This window comes from Saccostrea echinata, unplaced genomic scaffold (assembly GCF_033153115.1).
Source record: "Saccostrea echinata isolate AGI-Se365-2 ecotype Australia unplaced genomic scaffold, CSIRO_AGI_Sech_v1 ptg000029l, whole genome shotgun sequence".
Lineage (NCBI taxonomy): Eukaryota > Metazoa > Mollusca > Bivalvia > Ostreida > Ostreidae > Saccostrea > Saccostrea echinata.
This window is the reverse complement of record NW_026889778.1, coordinates 8,803,121-8,825,997: the sequence shown is the minus strand read 5'-3', so window position 1 is coordinate 8,825,997 and position 22,877 is coordinate 8,803,121. Positions and strand designations below refer to the sequence as shown.

The 22,877-nt window shown below is 32.7% G+C and overlaps 1 protein-coding gene across 1 annotated transcript; it reads right to left on the bottom strand.

Moving 5' to 3' along the window:
* Positions 1–4,385: 4,385 nt before the first annotated feature.
* On the bottom strand, positions 4,386–21,908 carry LOC133195566 (ubiquitin-conjugating enzyme E2 H). Its single transcript, XM_061331451.1, has 7 exons — positions 21,755–21,908; positions 19,228–19,304; positions 18,829–18,903; positions 14,661–14,700; positions 13,766–13,818; positions 8,864–8,992; positions 4,386–6,407 (listed from the first exon to the last, which is right to left on the bottom strand). Exons 1-7 carry the CDS (start codon positions 21,805–21,807, stop codon positions 6,286–6,288), a joined length of 549 nt encoding a protein of 182 aa, XP_061187435.1. The 5' UTR covers positions 21,808–21,908; the 3' UTR covers positions 4,386–6,285.
* Between the last annotated feature and the right edge of the window lie 969 nt (positions 21,909–22,877).

Below are 22,877 nucleotides of genomic sequence, written 5' to 3'. Positions count from 1 at the left end.
GGTACCACTACAGCCCCATTCTGATAGCGGGAAATGATAGTCCTAGGGGCCCTCTACCTTGCCCCAGGAATGATTTGAAGCACACTTCAAAGATAAGGGGTATCATAGCTGACCTCTTACCTGTATATTAATACACAAAGTGAAAAACAACAAAGTTCAGGTTAGCTTACTGACCCTTTTTCTTCCCCCGAGACCCTTCAAAAACCTGGCAAGTGGTTCTCTCTAAGGTCCTTAACCTTTCTCTAGTGTTACTTTGTTCTAGTAGCCAAAGATGCTTTCAAAATGAATGCTTGAAATACGTCCCCCACCTATGGCACCAATTGGTGGTACCACTACAGCCCCATTCTGATAGCGGGAAATGATAGTCCTAGGGGCCCTCTACCTTGCCCTAGTAATGAATTGAAGCACACTTCAAAGATAAGGGGTATAATAGCTGACCTTTAACAAGAAGTTAAAACACAAAGTGAAAAACAACAAAGTTCATTTTAGCTAACTGGCCCCTTCCTTTCCCAGGGACCCTCTAAAAACAGGCAAGTGATTCTCTCTAAGGTCCTTAACCTTTCTCTAGTGTTACTTTGTTCTAGTAGCCAAAGATGCTTTCAAAATGAATGCTTGAAATACGTCCCCCACCTATGGCACCACTTGGTGGTACCACTACAGCCCCATTCTGATAGCGGGAAATGATAGTCCTAGGGGCCCTCTACCTTGCCCAGTAATGATTTGAAGCACACTTCAAAGATAAGGGGGTACAATCTCTGACCTTTAACCTGTATATTAAAACACAAAGTGAAAAACAACAAAGTTCAGGTTAGCTTACTGACCCTTTTTCTTCCATGGGACCCTTCAAAAACCTGGCAAGTGGTTCTCCCTAAGGTCCTTAACCTTTCACTAGTGTTACTTTGTTCTAGTAGCCAAAGATGCTTTCAAAATGAATGCTTGAAATACGTCCCCCATCCTTGGCACCACTCGGTTGTACCACTACAGCCCCATTTTGATAGCGGGAAATGATAGTCCTAGGGGCCCTCTACCTTGCCCTAGTAATGATTTGAAGCACACTTCAAAGATAAGGGGAATAACATCTGACTTTTAATCCATATATCAATAGACAAAGTGAAATACAACAAAGTTCAGGTTACCTAATTGGCCTTTTCTTTTCTAGTCATTGAAAGCTGTCAAAAAGTTGACAAGGGATACTCCCTAAGGCCCTTAACTTTTTTTCCAGTTTAGTCTTTCTTTGTTCTAGTGGTCAATGATGGTTGAAAAATGAAAGCTAGAAATATGTTCCCCACCGTTGGCACCACTTGGTGGTGCCACTACAGCCTCATACCGATTGCGGGAAATGATAGTCCTAGAAATCTATCTTGCCACAGTAATGATTTAAAGCACACCACACTTATAAGATAAGAGGTATGAGAGCTGCTTGAAATATGTAACCCACCCTTGGCACCACTTGGTGGTACCACTTCAGCCTAATTTTCATGGCCGTACATAATAGCCCTGTTGACCCTTTACTTTGTGCCAGTAATTGTTCGAAGCACATTTCAAGGATAATAACTTAAAATAGATTAAATTACCTTCAAACCCTTATCAATGTAAATATTAGGAGTAAGCAAATTTCAGGTTAGCCTTTTGGCACCATCATGTTCCTGAGACCCGTAAAAGAGCTTAAAAGGGATTCTCCCGGAAGTACTTAACCTATTTCCAATGTTGGTTTGTTCTTAAGCGGTCAAAGATGGTGACATTTTCTCTTTTTTTTGGTTTGTTTGTTTGTTTTGAAACCGCATAATTTTCCTTATGCAGGTGAGCTTAACTGCCTCCAAGTGTTTGAATTATTAAATAATTAAGTGTTGCATTAATTATTTAATTATTAATTATAATATTATGTCGAAAATGAGGCATTAAACAGTATTGCGTCAGAGTACTCTCAGTCCTTTGATGAATTTCCTTATTGGCTGCTAGCTTCTACGGGCTTAATGGCTGCTGTTATTGGCTGCTATCTTCAGTCTAGTCATAGAAATACAACAAGTATTAGCTTTCTTAAAAAGCTTGTCTGACGTGAGCAAAATTTATTATTATAGGAAGAACTAAGAAAAGTTGAATTCAGTGTGATAAACATAATTCTGAGTCCAGAAATAAATTATTCTGCTAATAATCAAGAAAAGTTCGGTACCAAAAGTTCAATCCAGTTGTATCAACATGAAATAAAACTCGGATATGAATTTATTCTACATACAGACTTGTTCTGTATTACTTGCAATTTCTTCTTTTTTTCATGGCCGTAGGAACCATGAAGAAGAGGGACCCCCCCCCCCCAATGCTTTGGCTTGTTAGGGTGTTAAGCATGTTTCCATTAATCCCCATGGTTAAGAGAGAATGAAGTTTCCTAGATCGAGTTATCAAAATCATTTTATTGAACGACTTGACCAACAAGCCTTGGCTAAATCTAATATTGTCTGACGCCATGACATCAGACAATGATCACCATACGACGTAACCCCTCCCCTCCTCGCTATAGACACCTCTAATTTGCTTACCACTGTACACATGCAGGTCGTACATGCATATCAAGAGCTTTTAATGGACCCATGGTAATCTTTGGTCATTGAAGAATGTCAGTGAATGGATATATAATACAGAGTTAGCAAAAAAGATACATTTAGATTAAGTAAAATCCGTAAAAGTCTTAATGTTTGACTCATTGTCATATGTCTGTCTGTCTATTTCCTAGCGAGTTTCCCCTTTGTCATATGTTTTTTTTTTGAGGTTTTGCGTTGAACACAATACAGAAAGATAATTATGTTCCCGAAACGAAGTTTGGGGACATTATTACAACGCGAAATGTAATAACAACGCCAAATGTAATAAACCGGAATTATTGCATTTTGCGTTAATACATTTTGCGTCGATATCAACGCAGAATGTAATGACGCAAAATGTAGAAAAAAGACTTTTTAGGATTATTATATTCTACGTTATTACATTTTACGTCGAGATCAACGCAAAATATAATAACGCAAAAAGTAATAACACGATTTTTGGATTATTATATTTTGCGTCGAGATTAAGCAAAATGCAACAACGCAAAAAGTAAGAACACACTTTTTGGTTAGTCAGGTTGAGAAAAATTAACAATTGAGAAGTGAATGAAGAAAATAAACAGAAAGAAAATAAAACAAAAGGAAAAATAAACATATGCTGATTCTTACATTAGATCTGATTTCATCATTATTGATTTCATTAGCCATTTGAATTCAAATCATAGGTGTTGCAAATTATAAACGTGCGTGCGCACATGAGTGTGCGGGGGGGGGGGGGGGTTATTTCGTTGATCAGTGCATCAGTTTGCTTTTGCTTTTTGATAGGCACATGCATGATATTTAGAAATCTATTTACATGTATTTTTACTGGCAGGTGTAAATATAGCGGGAAGGGGGTTTCTTGACAATTAAGATATCATACTGTTTTACAAATCATGTGCATTGCATACCAGCAAAAATAAAATTCCCTCTCTCTCTCTTCAATAATAAAATGGATAGTTTCTGCACGCGCATAAAAATACAATGATCACCATACGAAGTAACCTCTATCCCCGCTTCTCTTTGCCAGACACACACACATGCACTTCTAATTTGCTAACCAACGTACACATGCAGGTCGTACATGCATATCACGAGCTTTTAATGGACCCATGGTCAATGTTTTTACATGTAATTAAGAATGTCAGTGATGGATAGATAATACAGACTGATTTATAAATACAATAAAAGTTAATTTAATGTTTTACTAGTATTCAATAAAAAATGGTAGAAACAGAGTTAAAAAAATATACAATTAGATTTAGTAATGTCCGTAAAAGCCGTAACCTTTATCTCATAGTCATAGGTCTGTCTGTCTATTTAGTAAAGCGAGTTTCCCCATTTGTTTAAATAAATTTTGTTTTGTTTGTCGCGTTGAACACAATACAAAAAAAAATAATTATATTTTGTTTTATTACATTTTTGCGTTGTTTTCAACGCAAAAATTAAGCAACGCAAAATGCAACAACCAAAAAGTGCATTATTACATTTTGCGTTAATCCCTACCCAACTCCCTTTGGAGCTTGGGGCTTGGCCCTTCATCACAAAAAATTAGAATCCCTTTACCCTTGGATGTTATACTTTCAGTTAAAATCAGCCCAGAGGTTCTTGAGAAGTTGAAAATGTGAAATTTACACACAGCTCAGGGGAGCTAAAAAGTTAATACATGTAGATGCACACACAGATCATTCTTTGGTTCTGGTGAGCTAAAAAACTTTGCCTATATTTTAAATATACATGTATATATGAGCAAGCTACATGTGTTAATATAGATAGCTTTTGCACTTTAAAAAAAAATACACGCATATATAATATTCCTCTACTTTATTTCATATCTGTAAATAATAAATACATATAATTATGTGATATATATGATCTCTCTAAACAATCACATCTCAGAAAGGACAGGATTCAGGGTTATATTAGAAGGAATCTGAAGGGAATCAGCAACGTATTAAAAATACTGTCATAGATTCAACTATCTACAGCGTTACTTCTTTGTCAGAAATTTGTGCTCAAGTCTTTTGATGCTTACACATTGGTCTCTTTCTTACATATGAAACCATAAAGAACAAAAAGAAAATAGACACAGAGCAACTGGACACTTAATATTCCATTTTTTAAAATTCTTTAAAAAATAATATAAATGTACCTTTCACCATTAACATTTTCATATGGAGTTAGTTACAATTCTTTGTACAGTCTTTCTATACAAAAGCTGGCCACATTAAGCTTGTCCTCATATATCACTATAAAATTCAACAAGTTAATGGTCACAATATTAAGCTACCTGCTTCACAAAAACCAAAATATATTGATTAAATTAAAAAACCCCCAGAAATATAATACTTTTCAATGACTTTTTTGTTTACATTTTAGTTATACATCTATGGAGTTTTTTTCCCCTTGTTAACTGCCGACAACCATAGGAGCCTATACTGAACCACACATAAAATAATAAAATCAAGATATCTCACAATTTAAAACTTCAGCAAAAAGCAACATCTTAAGGGAACAAAACAGCACTCTATACTTATCACATACAAAAATCATCCTCTCACAGCGATTAATGTGTAAACAATGGTAAACAGGGGTCACCCTAGAGAAAGGATTATTATATAATTCATACATTCATATAATTTAACTCATCTCACTTTTTAGGTAGGTAAATTACTACAGAGATAATAAAACATGTTCAAATATTTTTATGCAAGAAAAATGATTCACTCTAAGTGGAGAGGTATATTGTTATTGTAAGTTAACAGCTAAAATTCAGACTCTTTAAAAAAAAAAAAAAAAAAAAAAAAAATCAATATTTACTCAAATATGTAACAGTTCTCTCATATCAAGGGCAAAAATCGTCCAATGAGGTGTAAATATTACAGTAAGAATTAAACACAAGAAAAAAATAAATGTCACTGTATACCTCTCACATTCAACAGCCAGAACTCTATCACTCTGTCTATTTCATCTATTCCAACTTTATTCCCACAAAAAGTAAACAGTAATTTTTCAAACATATTATCAGTTATGCAGGAAAAAAAGCAATTGAATGCAAACCTTTTTGTATAGAAAATCATCTATTCTTCTTTCATAATTCTAATGTAATAGTGAAATTGAAAAAAACATGATTACATCTCTCACTAAAAATGACCCCCAAACATGAATTAATCCAAAACCACAGCATTGCTCAAGTCAGTTCACAACTTGGAGAAATATGAAAGATGCTGAACAAGAAAAACATTTTCAAAAAATCTGCTCATAAGTAAATTATACTTGCAATTATAGCAATAAAGTAATTTAATTACATAAAGATACATCTAATAAAATCTACAGGGAATCATCACATAAATTTACAATTTTGAAAAAAAAATGTTTATATCTATTCACAAAAACCGAAAATATATAAAAAAAATTGGTTGATAATTCAAGAAATTGAACAGTTAGACTTTAGAAAGTTTTCAGTTCATTCTTGTCATCAGCCAATCAGAATGTAGAATTGGTCTTTAATAATCCTACATTTAGAATGTAGATTTGATAAGCAGTATTGTGGAAATTATCCAATCAGAATGTAGGATTGATGAGCAGAGTTGTGGAAATGTAGGATTGATGAGCAGTGTTGTGGAAACTAGCCAATCAGAATGTAGGATTGATGAGCAGTGCTGTGGAAGTGGAGTGAGGTATATATATACACAATGTTGGCCCGAGGTTATAGCTCCATGTCCTGAGCCTCATCCTCGGAGAAATCACTCATACTGGACTCACTGGACGATGACTGCTGATCCTCGTGTTCACGTAGTGCCTCCTCTGTCGCATATTTCTTCACATACTCTGTAAAAATCAGATAACTGTTTACATGCTCTGTAAAAATCAGATACTGTAGATTCAAAAGTTTTAATACCTTACATATTCTCCAGGGTTGCAAATAATCACTTGCCCACTCACAAATGTAACTTGGTCTGTGGGCGTCAAAGTCTTCTGTATTTTATCACCCACATGGCGAGCTCAATTTTATCGAAACTTTTCCATGGTTTGCTTCTACGAGGGTTGTTTGGAAAGTTCGTGGACTACCGTCATAACTTTTCTACGTAACGTCATATTATATTCAAATTTGGAAGAAATATTTCAACAGTAAATTCAAAAGATGTGTATTAAAATTTTTTAAAATATTGTGGTTTATTTCTAACTTATTTAGACTTAAAAGATACGAAAATCAGATCACAGAGCAGGTTAAAATGTTGTAATTTACAATCAAGACACTAAATAATGTCTGAAGAAGTCATATCTTCTGTAAAATGACACAAAAATGACACAAAAACGGAAAAATTCTACACATCCAAATTAAGAATTGTTTCATTGTTTCTGATTCCAAATTATGACTTAATATTTTGCTTCATTGAAAAGAAATCAGTTTCAGAAGATAGGTAGTCCTAATTGAAAAAGGCAAAAAAGATAATGTCTTAGAACATCACGAAGTAGCAGTAAACCATACAATTTTGTGTTGTACTCTGGAAAACTCCAGAAAAAAACTCTGAAAATGCCGGAGGAAGTAGGATATATGTCAAAAGTGACCATGCATGTGTGTGTACATGGTACAAGTGGTATTTGAATGATCAACTACTCTGCTTAGATGATGACGATCTCTGAGAAAACGGATTATCTGTAAAAGTCTTATCAAAAACATTGAAAAGTTTGTAACATCATGCTACGAGTTTAGCGCTGATCTTGTGAAAGCACACTTATGCAGTGAAAAAAATATAACACTGTTTAACAAAATAATGCTACTGGAACAATTGTTAGCAAAATAGATTTCAAGTGATAGAGAAACGCTTTAAATGAGTGCGCTGGTATTGGGCAATACTGTGTGTAATGAATAGGGATATTATTTTTGAGAACCTCATGTCGGTATGTTTTTGACATTACAATGTTGTTGAGTTTGCTCCATGGTTACAAAACCTACAATTTTGATTTCAAAATTAAATAAAACGAATTCTGTTAAATCACATGGAATGATGGAATGAAACTTCACACTGAAACAAAATAAATATTTTTACACATGATAATGTGCTTATTCTAAATTTCTTGAAGATAGTATAACGAAGATTGGCATAGTCCACGAACTTTCCGAACAACCCTTGTATTAATTAAGGTATCCGACCCATAATAGCCTCAGATTTAATGAATCTGAATGCATGACAGATCTATATATATTGGCTGAATACTCAGCATATTTAGACATAATCTTCATGTTTTAGTATCAATATGTAAGAGCAGAGTGTGTCCTAATTTTTGAGCTTGTCCTTTCCTTGAAGAGTTATCCCCCTTGCTTTAAATCAATAAAAAATAATTCTAAGAAAAAACTACATGGTAAAAATTAGTTTTCATTCGTTTTTCTATTCCTAATAATTAAATACATCTTTCCAACACAACATTTCTTGATATTCTTAGTATTTAAATTTTTATTTTCAAAAAATTTGCTTGTCCCCATAGACCTCAATGCAATCTTCAATAATTGATTACTGCTTAGGTAATTAAATTTTTGAAAATTTCTATTGATAAATCCTATTCTACTCTAAAATACTTTGAATTAGCATCAGAGTATTTAATACAGGACGGACATTTAAGGTTAGAAAATCCGGTCCTAATATGGGTCGGATACCTTAAGAGCACTTTTGCTATTTCCTACCTACAAAGCATTCTCTTTTCCCTATATCCATTACTTCTATGTGAGATCTCAAAGTGAAAGTAATTGAGTGAAACATGGAATTTCATACAAGTGATGTCAAAATCCACGGAAAAATAAAAGATTGTGGACAGCAAAGTACATGTACTTCTCAGAGATTCTGATATGAAAAGATCAACATTTTTTTTACCAAGTGATCATAAAATCATGGGACCAAAATATCAAGGTGGGCTAATAAAATATTAATGTGTAAAGTTGGGGGGGGGGGGTTACTAAGGTTTTAAAAATTATTTGCAACCCTGTTCTCTGAAATATAATTATATGTTCTGAAATGCCATGAAAGGAATACTCAATATAGCTCAGAGTTGATAAATTGAATTCTGAAAAATACTTTCTATTTTCTACTCCTTTCGTTTGTAAAAAAGAAAAAGACTTTATTTGTAAAAAAAAAAAAAACAAACTAAAGAAAACAAAAAATAAAACTCTGCACAGATGGATTGAATTTTTTTCCAATCTAAGACTTTCTTGAACAGATGGACTGAATGTTTACAGCCTAAGATTTTCTTATAGAGATGGATAGAAATAATCCCAAGACTGTACAAACCTAAGACTTTCTTTTTGTAGTCCTCTGGTTTGTGGAGATACATGGCGGCTGCGTCCCCGTTAAGGGGGTCGATGGGATTGGGATATGTCAGAAGCTGTGGCAGAAAAGCTTCAAAGATGTTGGCCAGATCTGGAAATAACACGATAATATGTTCATAAATATATGTTACATTCACAGAGAATAAAACAAAGCTAACGGACAGTCACCTTAGCATCATCATGAATTTCACATAATTTACTTAAAATACAAGTATTTTACATTCTCACATCAGATTTATACCAAAAGTTTCGAAAATCTGGGCTGACAAACAAGTTGATGTCAACATTATATCTTGATTAAACGAGGTATATCTAGGCATTGATTAATAAAGTGCCCCGCCACAGCATGATACACCCGTCAAATATTGTTCAATTGTCATAAACAGTTTAGAGTGCAAAAAAATCATGTCAACCTTGATACAAGGATTTCAAGGATTTTTCCATTCCTCATAATATTTGTTTATACATCTCCTGTGGTGTAGGCATTAATTATAACAAATATTACACTATAGATCTTCAACTGGTTGTGTTAGCTTTCAGATTTGTGAAACATGATGCTCTGAATTTGTTGATATTTTCAAAAAATTAATTAAAAATATCCTATTAAACAATATCAATTTAGTCTGAACAACTTAATCTATATCAAATTATATCAAAAATAAAAGGCTGGCCATCAAATGACATATGCTATAAACTGACAAGCAGTTATTCTGTCTAATTCCCAAAGGATACAGATAAGAGCTGCTTGATCAGAGATCCTCTAACAGAAATGATCGAGACAGCTAGCCTTCCTACACTGAACTCATTAATTAATCTTTAACTGGATGCATGTCCACTCATTACTCCCAGGATGAATGGATCTATACATACTATCTGCTTTGTAGTGTAATAAAAATGCATATTTATGTCATTCTGATATTAAATTTGAAAACAAAGATTTTTTTTTATTTGTTACAAACATTTATAAAAAGAAAAAAAACTTGTGTAATCTTGATGCAATATATTTTTAATAAGGTTCCTGCATTACTCTTAGATTTGTAGGGACTATCTACCATAATTAAAACATTTTTTTAAATACTTGATTATTTTTAGATTTAATGTCAGACTGGTTTTAAGCTGCAATTCATACAGACAATGGGCATGCTGAATTCAATACCCCCCCCCCCCCAAGTATAATTAGTTTTAATTATATTATACAATATCAATTAGTTTATTATACAATATCAAATTAATTTATTATACAATATCAAATAAGTTTTAATTACTGTTCACCAAATTCATTTTCAAAGTTAGGCTAGCCAACTATTCAATCCAACAGGGCTGATTCTTTTTACCCAGTTCCCAAGAGATATAGATAACACCTGCTTGATCAGAGATGCTCTACCAGTTAGCTCCTCACACTCAACACATTAATTTCTCTCTAATTTGACATGCAATTTTCTGTTATCAAATTCTCCTTGACCAGTGCTTGATAATTACACCCATTGGAGAGGTGGAATTTCTCTTGTAACATTACATTTGTTATAGATTGCTGTAAAGTATATAATGAAAAAATATGTATTTTCTTGATTTAACATATTTTTAATAAGGATACTGCAACACTCTTGCATTTTTTGGGATTGTATAATCTAATAGTAACAAGACAGTTTTATTTTTAAAGGATCACTTCTATATGAATAGGGATCTGACCTATAGGGCCAGGCTTGGTTTTTTCTCTACAAAAAGCTTGTCGATTTCCATTCCGATTAATGACATTAGGCTGAATACATGTAACAATTTGTTTTTCATAAATCTTTATTTCAGTGAGTAGAGGTAGGAGGAACACTTTCATTGATATTCTGAGTTTATCTCTAAATGTAATAATTGATATTTTTCTTTACTTCTCATTGTCCATAATGGTAATGTCTACTGTCTCTGGAATTCTATTTTTTATGTCTAGGCTATTTATTTTACAACACATTTCCGTTGGATATAATAAAAACATGCAATTAATGTGTGCAAATCATATGGGCCTAAATGAAATCCAAGGGAGTACAGTTACTGATATATGTAGCCCTACTGTTTCAAAACTTAAGATCTTAAAATATTGACTGAAAACAAAAGTACATGTATGTTATTCTAAATATATTCAGCTCAAATAATTCAAGCAATACGTAACATTCATGTACTACATGTAACCCAGACAAGCACTAGTAGCACAGACAGAATAAAAGCAATGTGATTAAATTCTAAGGAATATATACAATTGAAATTCATCGCAGCTCAATGCTGCCGAGAATACCTGTATCGAGTAACACAGAGTGAGTTATTCTTGTCCTCGGAGAAAGTGTGCTATACTGAGACTTGTTCCGCCTGACTGACAACTGTATATTGGATTGTTACGATTTGATATCTCTCTAGTGTTTCTTATATCAAAAATGGGAATGCATAAAGGATAGATAATTGAAGAAACATACACAAGCCTATAAAAAAAAATTAAAATAGTCTTTGAAAAGGCAAAAATTTAAAACTATAAAAGTGTGGCAACAGGGGGATTCGAACCCCCGACTTTAAAAATAAAGTACCCACGATCTAAAAGTCAGCTCAACGCATATATCAAATGAGCTAATCTGACTAAAGATTGAATGGTATAAATTTGAAGCAGATTGTCAAAATCAAGTTTACTTATTTTTTGTAGGTTTTTTGTGAATTTCGACCCTAGGGCAGGGGTGCCCCTAAAAAAATCCTATCTTAAATTATTCCTTACATCCGAACCTATCAAAATATCACAATTTTATTTAGGGGCAGGCCTGCCCTGAAGGACTTCTAGGCCAAAATTTATGCAAAAATCAATGTTTTAACGGACAAAATGATGTTTCGGCCAACTTTGGAGGTTTATTGTGAAGTTGTAAATAATAAATTTTAGTTGTAAAACTCAAATTTGAAAAATTTAGACATGCATACGGTAGAAAACAACAAATAAAGATTGATTTTTAAATGTCACTTTTTCCGGGAAATTGTTCTCTCCTATAGGTCAATTCTTTTGTAATAGTGAATACATCCTTTCACTTAAATGAAAAGTCACAGTGACCTTGAAATAGGTCGCGACACACCTTCTACCTAAGATGCATAAATTGGCCAAGTTTGATGATTCCAAGTCTAATAGTTTTCTAGTTATGAGCCGGACAGGATTTTTCCATATTTGGCCATAGCATCTTAATTAAAGGTCAGAGTGACCTACTTTTAGTGCGCGACACACCTTCTGCCCAAGAAGTATCAGCTGACAAAGTTTGATAATCCTAGGCCTAATAGTATTAAAGTTATGAGCCGGACGCGAGAAAAGCTAACAGACAGACAGACAGACAGACAGACAGACATGAACGCCATAACATAATACGTCCCGTCTAAAGACCGGCGTATAAAAAGCTGAATACATGTAATTCAAACTGCTTTCTCAACTGAAACATCTTCTATAGTGGAAAACTTATAATAACATTATGAAATCTGTAAGACAGGTTACAGTCGCTGCAATGTTATTGCTGACAAACCAATTGTGTAGAATTGTTCATGAAACGTGCGTGATCGTTTGTGTAACGTGAGAGATGGTGCTTGTATCAGGTTCAATCATTTGCGGTTTTAATCTTGCATGATCGTGCAGTATGAAACGTGCTAATTTCATTTCGTTAGTTTTTATCAGAATGTAATTTGTTAAACAAGCATTTTGCTCGTCTGCTTTTTTTAACTGAAATAAAAGAAATGAAGGGCGATTAACATAATTGAACGAACTAATTATCGCTAGTAAATAAGCAATATTATAATTATATTACAGTAAGTCGTTCAATATTGTATTCTCTTAAAATAGCAAAACTTTTAATGAAAAACGTATTTAAGATGTTTAACGATTTTTTCTCTGATGTTAATCATGTTTACAGCTAATTGTTGTCAAGATATTTTTTATATCAATACATCAAAAATGTATTATCTCTACAAAAAAAATAAATAATTCCCAATGCTTATACATACATATTTAGTCGAGGAATGTACACGGCATGATTGTCGGAGTTAATTTTATCAGTGTTAATCGCTGATACTAACTTTATTGTTATAATTTCTGCATGTGAATGAATTGTAAAATAATTGCTGATTTCAGATACATGTATTCACAAATGGAAAGATGGATATAGTTTTATTTCATTTTTATTCCATTTTTTTTTATCTTATCCCCTCTTACTGCTGCCATAAAATTTAATAGAATTGAAACTCACAGCTCACCTATATCATCTGATAGAACATGCAGCAGTTGATCATAAATTACATCTTTACGTATCGAAAAGAAAAAAAAAATCTATATTCCTAAGTCGGAGAATTACATAAATAATTAAATGTCATCTAAAATAACTATAAAGTCTTATTTAGTTTCAAAAATATCCATTTCTAAATATTTATTTCAGTTTTCCAAAGTCAATGAATTGCATCAATAATTATTTGAAATCTAAAATAACTATATTATGCCTTTTATCATTTTGAAAATATCCACTCCTAAATATTTTTAACTATTTTGCGTGAAGAATCGTGTGTTTGCAATCTTGAAAGATTGTGTAACGTGAAGAATCGTGTGCATGAAGGATCGTTCAAACATGCGTTTATCGTGCAGAATCGTGATCGTTCGTGTCATGTTGTCAACAATAACATTGCAGCCACTGTAATGTTAAAGTAAACTAAAGAAATGTATGTCACCACCTAAGTGTCCAAACTAGCTGTAAAACTGTACTATATAAATGTAATATACATGTTTGTACTGTGTAAATAACATAATTCCAAATCTATAATTAGTCTGAATGCTGACTCTCATCAACCTATCATCTTTATGAAAATGTTAACATACCATAAATAGCTGTCCAGGCTTGGTTGATTACATCTAAACAGACAGTACCAGATCTGAAATTATAAAACCCTCATAATTTATCATTTGAATGTTACCTGAAAAGAAAATTAATGTGCTTTTCCCTCAGTTTGTTGAAAATTAAATTGTTTCAGGTATACTCCATTCAAACCTAAAGGAGGCATGCCATACTTAAAAGTTATTTAATGGATGTTACAAGATCTTATATAATTTCAGCATTAAAGACCAATACAAGCTGAATAGTATTGATTTCAAATAAGAGATTTTGGAGACTTACAACTAATAAAAAATTATTTATGAATATGAAAAACAGTAATTGCTAATTAAATAGTTTTTAAACCTAAGGATAAAATCTTTTAAGAAACATCTAACTTATGCTTATAGAAAATAAATAGCATACAATCATTATTTTAAAATTTTATCAAATAATGAAAATGTCTACCTGATTCTTCTTGACATAATTTACTGATATTGACATGTATATAATACATTTATTGAATTTTCAGCAAAATATACTCCAAAATGTTTTATTTCCAACTAAACAGTTTTGTCAGAAGGATATGCTTTAAACAAATTAAACAGACTTTTAAATACTTGTATCGAGAATAAATAAATAGTCTAAATTTTGTGAAAATCGATTTTTAGAAAAAAAAATCATAGATGTTGAATGTAAAACCCTACAAATCTTCTGTTTTTTTTCCCCTTTAAATACAAAAGACACAACTTAATCCTGTTTTTAAAAAAAATCTTTGATTCTTTCAGTTAGATTATCCTGATGTATAATTAAACCTTGATCCCTGGCCGTTAGGTAAAATTATCTAAAAAAGATATTTGTCAAACAATAAAGTAAGTTTTAACTAAAACATTTAACACTCACACTTCATCTATGTTGGGGTGGTATATCCTATTCATGAAACCTGCAAGAAAATTCAAAATTAAAAACACCTTATAACAACCCTGTCTGCAAGAAAAAAGTCACATATCATTTTGTGAAACAGACATTGCAATCACAAAAATACAGAAAGCCGGTAGGTGCCAGGTAGAAAAATATTTTATCTGGCGGCCGCCAGAAAATAATCTGGTTGCCGCCACATGAATATAACTGATGGCCGCCAGAAATTATATGGTGGCTGCCAGATAAGTTATCTGGCAGCCACCAGATCTTTTTATCTGGTGGCTGCCAGATAAGTTTCTGGCGGTCACCAGCTATTTATGTGGCGGCCGCCAGATAATTATTTGGCGGCCACCAGAAACTTATCTGGCTGCTGACAGATAAAATATTTTTTCTACCTGGCACCTACCGGCTTCCATACAAAAATACTTGTAGGTAAAACTCTATAAAATTTGGAATCTAGAATGATTTTTTTTTTTTATTTTTCAAAATTCTCTCAGAGACTTATTTAATATTAAACATGCGAAATTGATCACTTCCTATATTCCATATAGTGGATCTTGAAAAGGACTTTAAAATGTAACACAATTCCAGAGATAGGGAAATATTTCTAAAACAAAATTGTATACACAAAATTATATGTCAGATATGCTAGGAACAATTTGATATCAAAGAAATTTGAGATTTCTGTATAAGGCAAAAAAACTCAGCAGATATGAGTCAAATACATGTTGATGACATTTTATCCAGTGATGTATAGATGATAATGTAAAGCTGTAATATTGAGTAATGGAGTGAGAGAGGATTGAATGATTCATGACTAATGATTTATTATTGATAATAGAAACTATGTACACTAGACAAAATTGCTAACGCACCACCAAAATAAATTAATATTTCTTCTTTTCAAAACTTGTTTCTGATGTTTATGATATATAATTATGTTACTTTAATAAAAAATGAGGCATTTAAATTCTTAACTGATAAATAACAACGTTTTCTGAAGCGTAACCATTTCAAAGAAAAATTAAAAATCGTGTTCATACTTTTTTGGTGGGATAATTTTCTATTTTTTTCTTTGTGGTTGTGTTCCTTATGTTTGTACTTATTAAAAAATCAGAAAAAAAGTTACACCGTTTAAGGCGTTTGACCGTAGAAGGCAGTCAGTATGGTGTCTGCAGGGGGTTCCTTTGGAGAAATTTGTCAAAAATTAAAACAATTAAAAGATTATTCATTCCTCTAATGAAAAATTGTTACAAATGAATTAACAATCACAAAAGTGTTTACTACAGATAGCGACAGCAGGGTTTGACACTAACATTAGTCTGTTAGTCTCAGACTAATACATTTTCATTCGGACTAATAAAATATGTGGCTAATTAGTCCGAACGGACCAACAAAAATTTCTGAAAAACAATATGAATAAATTATCGATGTCCGATTCTCGACAACTTTTACTGGAAAACTCTGTGTGTATTTTTAGATTTCTAGCTTTTGGCGGGTAGTTACACAAAGCCAGGTCAATTCAGCGCTTAATTTTTCCAACTGATCGATAAGAAGTATAAAGTTATAGCGATTATGATTTAGTACGACACTTTTAAGAAAGATGTTGGACGTTTTGGATGTAATGTAAAGACAAAAAAAAAAAAAACGAGATCGAGAATACGATCGTACTTGCTGATTGCCAGATTTCAATGAATCTGTGGAATAATATATTTCACGTAAATACTTTGTTTATTTCAAAAAAATAATACGTATATTAATTGTCACATTAAATTAATTAATGTTAAAAACATTGATGTTTCTTTTTTTTGACGGACTAATAAAATCGTGTGCGGACTAAGAAAAGTAATGAAGCACTAGTCCAGCTGGACTAAAGCCTTAAAAAGTTAGTGTGGAACCCTGGACAGCATTAAGTATTTAGCACCACACAATAATTTCAAGATTGTTCCACAAAATTGGGCAACCAGAAGTTGGGTGGATTTGGTAAGGACACCAATGCACTGGATGACTACTAAGCAATATGGTAGTCAATCAGGGTATATTATTTGATTTTTAAGTGGGAGACTGCTCCCGTCGCAACCTCACGGATCACCTTCGGTGATCACCAACTTCATATCTTGGCAGAAACGGTGTGCAGTGCACGTTGGGAAATTGGTTTTCGGGCAAGAAGGTCCTTTAAGGGTCTTGACATGACACCAAGACATTTGTCAATCCAACTGTTTTGGAAAAGATGGCATATTTTTTTTATAGTAGTATTGATCAGGCAAATGATCAAATCACATGTTTAAGTTAAAGAAACCCATAAAACCTTATGTTTCATTGATAAAGAAAGAACAGAAAGAGAACTTAGGTTATCATTCAAAAACTATGTATGCAATTTATGAATTTCTGAACTTGGTCTTTGACCTTTTGACCTTAAAATCAATAGGGACTTTTTAAAGTCATATTGACCAAGGTAAAAAAATTTCATTTCAAAAGCTTGAAGGCTTTTTGAGATATCATCCAGAAATGAAAGTTTTATGACAGATGGACAGACAGACTGAAGGACAGACAGACCCAAATCAATATCCCCCACTTTCAGTGAAGCGGGGGACAATATATCAGACAAAACCCTTTTTTATTCTATCAAAAAATAATTCAAAATTTGTTACTTCTTAGCTTTCTTTAATTATGTTGTACATGTATTTTTACAAGATCAACGCGTGCCCCTGACTGGCCTTATTTCCATAGTTTCACTGAATTCTGGTGATAGAGTATATTGCATACTATAATCCCTATCATATCAGCCCAAATGATTTGGCCTTTGGGCTAATATTGGACCCAAGGGCTGATTTGACATATCATATGCATTATTTCAATAAAATGAAGTTAATTAAGTTTTTAACCTTGTTCCATTTTGATATACATTCTTTTTTGCATGGTAGGTTTTTGGACTGGTTATTGATATCAAATGTTGTGATACCCGTATTGCACAGTGCAGAATCAGTGTATTTAATATTAGGTATATGATAATGATTAACAAAGGATAAAGAAATGCAGTCACAGTGCTGAATACAGTGAATATCAGAAATACTGTATTAGTACAGGTAGAAAGAATGATGATACAAGGTCAAGTACAGGTGATGTGTAGACAAAGTACAGGTAAAGTACAGGTGATGAATAAGTAAAGTACAGGTGATGTGTAGGTAAGGTACAGGTGATGAATATGTAAAGTACAGGTGATGTGTAGACAAAGTACAGGTAAAGTACAGATGATGAATAGGTAAAGTACAGGTGATGTATAGACAAAGTACAGGTAAAGTACAGATGATGAATAGGTAAAGTACAGGTGATGTATAGACAAAGTACAGATGATGAATAGGTAAAGTACAGGTGATGTATATGTTAAGTACAGGTGATGTATAGACAAAGTACAGGTAAAGTACAGGTGATGTGTAGACAAAGTACAGGTAAAGTACAGGTGATGTGTAGACAAAGTACAGGTAAAGTACAGGTGATGTGTAGACAAAGTACAGGTAAAGTACAGGTGATGTGTAGACAAAGTACAGGTAAAGTACAGGTGATGTGTAGACAAAGTACAGGTAAAGTACAGGTGATGTGTAGACAAAGTACAGGTAAAGTACAGATGTTGAATAGGTAAAGTACAGGTGATGTATAGGTAAAGTACAGGTGATGTATAGGTAAAGTACAGATGATGAATAGGTAAAATACAGGTGATGTATATGTAAAGTACAGGTGATGTATAGGTAAAGTACAGGTGATGTATAGGTAAAGTACAGGTGATGTATATGTAAAGTACAGGTGATGTGTATGTAAAGTACAGGTGTTGTATAGGTAAAGTACAGGTGTTGTACAAATGATTTTCAGTGATACATTCATGATGCACAAAAAAAAATATGTTAAAATCATGATGCTTGGAAGGTAGTGAATGAATGAGGCACACAAAGATAGTAACTTGAATGTACCCATAATGTAGATAAATATCTATACAGATTGACTTGAATGTATTTAAACATAGAGATGGTATCAATAGAGTGATCTAAATTTAGATTTACTTGTATAATGTAGAGCTGATATGTACAGAGAATGACTCGAATGTATACGCAATGCAGAATAATGACTTAAATGTAGACATAATGTAGATACATACCTATGGAAGGTGACTTGAAAGGGTATTTCTCCGGCAAATCTACTCTCACTTTCCAAACCCCTCCTTCATATGGAGCTGAAAAAATGAAGATTTTAATATATATAAAAATCTCTGCCTTTGGATAGAAAATTGAATATTGAAGGTGGTTTATCAAATCAAATATTAAATTAAATATACTTAGTCTATTGTTTAAGACTTTATTCCTCCTTCATTGAGTAATTAATAATAAATAATGAATAATTAGTAAATTACTTGACAATCAGATAGAATCAAAATTGCTATAAATGTCAGTATAATTATTTAAATACCTAAGAAATTATCTTCACTACTGATGTAAAAACCATTTTACTAATGCAATTGTTAGTCATGCTATAAACAATGCTGTAGACATATACATACTTCCCTGTGGTCCGTGAAATTTAACGATGAACTCATTCAGTCCACCCAGAATTGTTACCTCGTGCTTGCTCTCTATGCTGGGACAGGTTAAGGAATTGTTTACCATGTATCATATGTAACTGATTCAACAAATCTTAGTATACCGAGTGCATTACATTACCTCTACTACATTTTCCAAATTATTTCAACAATTAAGTCTTAGCTCTAAAATTTTTTACCCCATTTCCAATTTTAGGAGAGTTATGCTTTAAGTTAGGGTATAGGTGGCCAAGAAAAGTAACAATTTCAGCATAGTAAGACACAACATATTTTGAAAAATATAATTTTAACAAATGCTAATTTTTATTCAATAATGCTCATTTTTTAATGGTATTGCAAAGGTTATTCAAATTGTAGTCATAAATGAAAATTGTATTAGATCTTCCTTGTTGGAGTTGTTTAGCTTCTTCCTCTATTTAACGCTCCCTCTATTCAAAATTTTTATAACATCAAATACTGTATTAGCCCTACCCTAAGTAGATCCAAAGTACCTAAAATATTGAAAAACACAGCATTATTATTAGACTTGCTTCTGGGGTTTCCGAGGGGCTACAATTAAAACACATTTAACAGGCCTTTACATTATTTAAAGGCACAGTTTTCCTTTAATTGGATTTTTTTAATGACATGGGAATGGGGAGTATATGGACATTTAAATGTAGAAATATATGCTTGAGAAGTGAATGATCATATTTTGCATTTCAATGTGTCATAAAAATAATAATAGTCATCTACAAAACTGGGTAATATTTGTCAGAATGTTTCAAAATTTATATGTTATTTATCATCGTTATGTAATTTATCATCTGAGGTTGTTTTTCCACTTGTCGTAAAGGCCCAAGAAGTTGCAATTGAAGTAAATGACACCGACTCTTATTGCTTAACTGGCAAAGGTAGGCATTCTGAATGAGGGATACTTATAATGGGCAATCATGTAGAATCCTTGCCACAATATTATATATTCAAGAACATTAAGCAAACAAAGATTCACATATATTTACATTTCCAATGTCTTTGTCCGAGATAAAATTACAAATTGTAAAAATACTTTATTTCTACATAAATCTACTGGTTCATCAATAGGCGCGGTTAAAAAAAAATCACGTGCGGGGCGGGACAAATAGAGACAGAAGCGGAGCTATTAGCACGGGAATTTGCAGAATCAGGAGCATGTAAATATAAGGAATAACTGTCAGATTTTTTGGATTCATGACGATGATCAATCGATTGGCTTGCGTGATAATTTTATGCATAAACGCCTTCCGCGTTTATGCAAATTATCACGCAAGCCACTCGATTGATCACATCATGATACCAAAAAATTAGACAGTTATTCCTTAAATAAACACAGCAGTAATTTTTTTCTAAAAATCCTGTCCAGAAATATTATTTGAATAAAAATTGTTAACAAAACATTTTAATTTCAGGAACTTTGTTGAAAATACATCATCAATGCTCAGATATCACTCTATAGATAAAATATTTTTACCGATTCACAGAAGTATAGATAATATATTTTGGGGGAGTTCACAGGTGTGAATCCAGGATCTTGTGTTAGAAGGGGCCCTATATTAGATGGCAAGGGGTCTGGGTACCTTCGAGGTCCCAAGCAGGTCAAAGGTAATGTCTAGTGGGGGTCCAAGAGCAAAATCCCTGTAAGCTTCTGAGAATTGGCAATTAGTAAACCTTATTTTGACACAGTCACCTTTATAACATTGCGGATGTATGACAGTGAAAACTTTATCAGGTAGATTTTTTTTCTAAATAAGTGGGGCATGAGCTGGAAGCGCCCCTGTCTGAATCCACACCTGCATGATTATAAAGAAAGCCTGGTGAATCCTTTAATATAGACTTAGTGCAGGTACATATTTTACAACTTGAAATCAAACTCTGTGTTTTCTGCCTTGAGGACAATAGATCTTTATTACATATTCCAAAAGAGAGCAAATTAAAAGAATCTCTAGACAAGTATATAGTATATACATTTAATGAATGCATGTTTCAATATCCCTAGGTTCAACACAGAAAAAAACTAACGTATCTTTGCATTTGAGAACAAAAGATCCAAACTTTAATTAACTTAAAAAAAAGCAAAACAACTATTTACTGATTCTTCAACATTATACTTTTGTGTTTTCATCAATCTTATTTTTAGACTGCGCAGCAAAACGCTTCCGCTGGTAAATTATATTGAGGTCATCATTGACATGTAGAAAATAATAATAAACAGACGACCCAAAGAAAAAATAGATTTGATCCAAAAAGGAGAAAACATTAAAAAACCATGGGAAACATTGATTACTTCCTTTCTGCATAATATGAACAATATACTTCGAAGTGGTACACTTTGTAAACAAAGCCCTGACACACCAAAACAGGCTGAAACCAATCGGACGAATCGCGCAGATCCAGATGTTAGTGCCCTAAAAATATACTAAATATTGGAAGAAATCATCGCTCGTCATAATATTAATCGTGAAAAGGATACAGTTTTACGACATCTGTATCCATCCTCCGCTTTCCTGGGCTGGGGGACGACATTTTTGTCTGATTTTCCTCAGTATATTCTGTTTACGTAGTCGACTTCTGAAAAACAACAATAATAATGGCGGATATGTTATCCTTATGCATGACGATCAGTCACGTGATTTTTTAACTCCGCCCTTGTAAAAGGAATCTTATGTTTAGCATCACCCAAATTAATAGAATATCAAACATTCTCATAAAATTCCACAAAATCTAAACATAAGGGTTCAAAAATTATCTGTGATTGTTTAATAAACATATATTTTGCATTTTTCTAGGTAGGGTTAAAGGTCAACTATGTATGGATACTGGTCACATGACCAATTTACCACGTGGTTCTTCGATCAGCTGTCGGATGTAAACAAACGAGACTACGATGATGACATCATTCTATTACAGTTATACATCGACGAATATGAAATTTATCATTATCATTTTTTATTATTATTATGTTAAAAGAGATATTGTTGAAGACAAATATCTAAAACAATACTTATTACCATGGACATTAGCTTGAATTGTACATCCCTTTAATTAGCATGTAGGCCAAGGCTCCAAAGGGGAAACTTTCAAAAGAGGTACTTGTAGGAGAGAGCTATTTAAACGTGATTTAGCGAATAAGCTATGGGATTGGTTATCAAACGCATATTGACATAAGTATAGATAGATTCAAGTATAATGATATATTTCTAAAATATACAGTTAAATATATTAAAAAAATATATATAATAATATATGCAAATAACTTAATTTTATCATGTTCCAGCAAAACTTAAATCCTTAAAGTGCCTCGGCTTATTACAATGACACGACGATTGCTTATAACAATGTAATGATTTGGATACAGAGTTAACAGTGATGTCAGTCATACATGTATAAACATCAGGTATACACTGGCTTATTGTGCTGCTAGAGAGAGAGAGAGAGAGAGAGAGAGAGAAAGGTATTTAACGCATGTAAATGACGGGATATTGAGATGATAAACTATGTCTTTCTCCATGAAAGGAAATATTCTCTTTGTCTTTGAAAAGCAAGCAAGAAAAAAAAAATTAATCACAGAGCGAGGGTTTGGGTATAATTTTTCA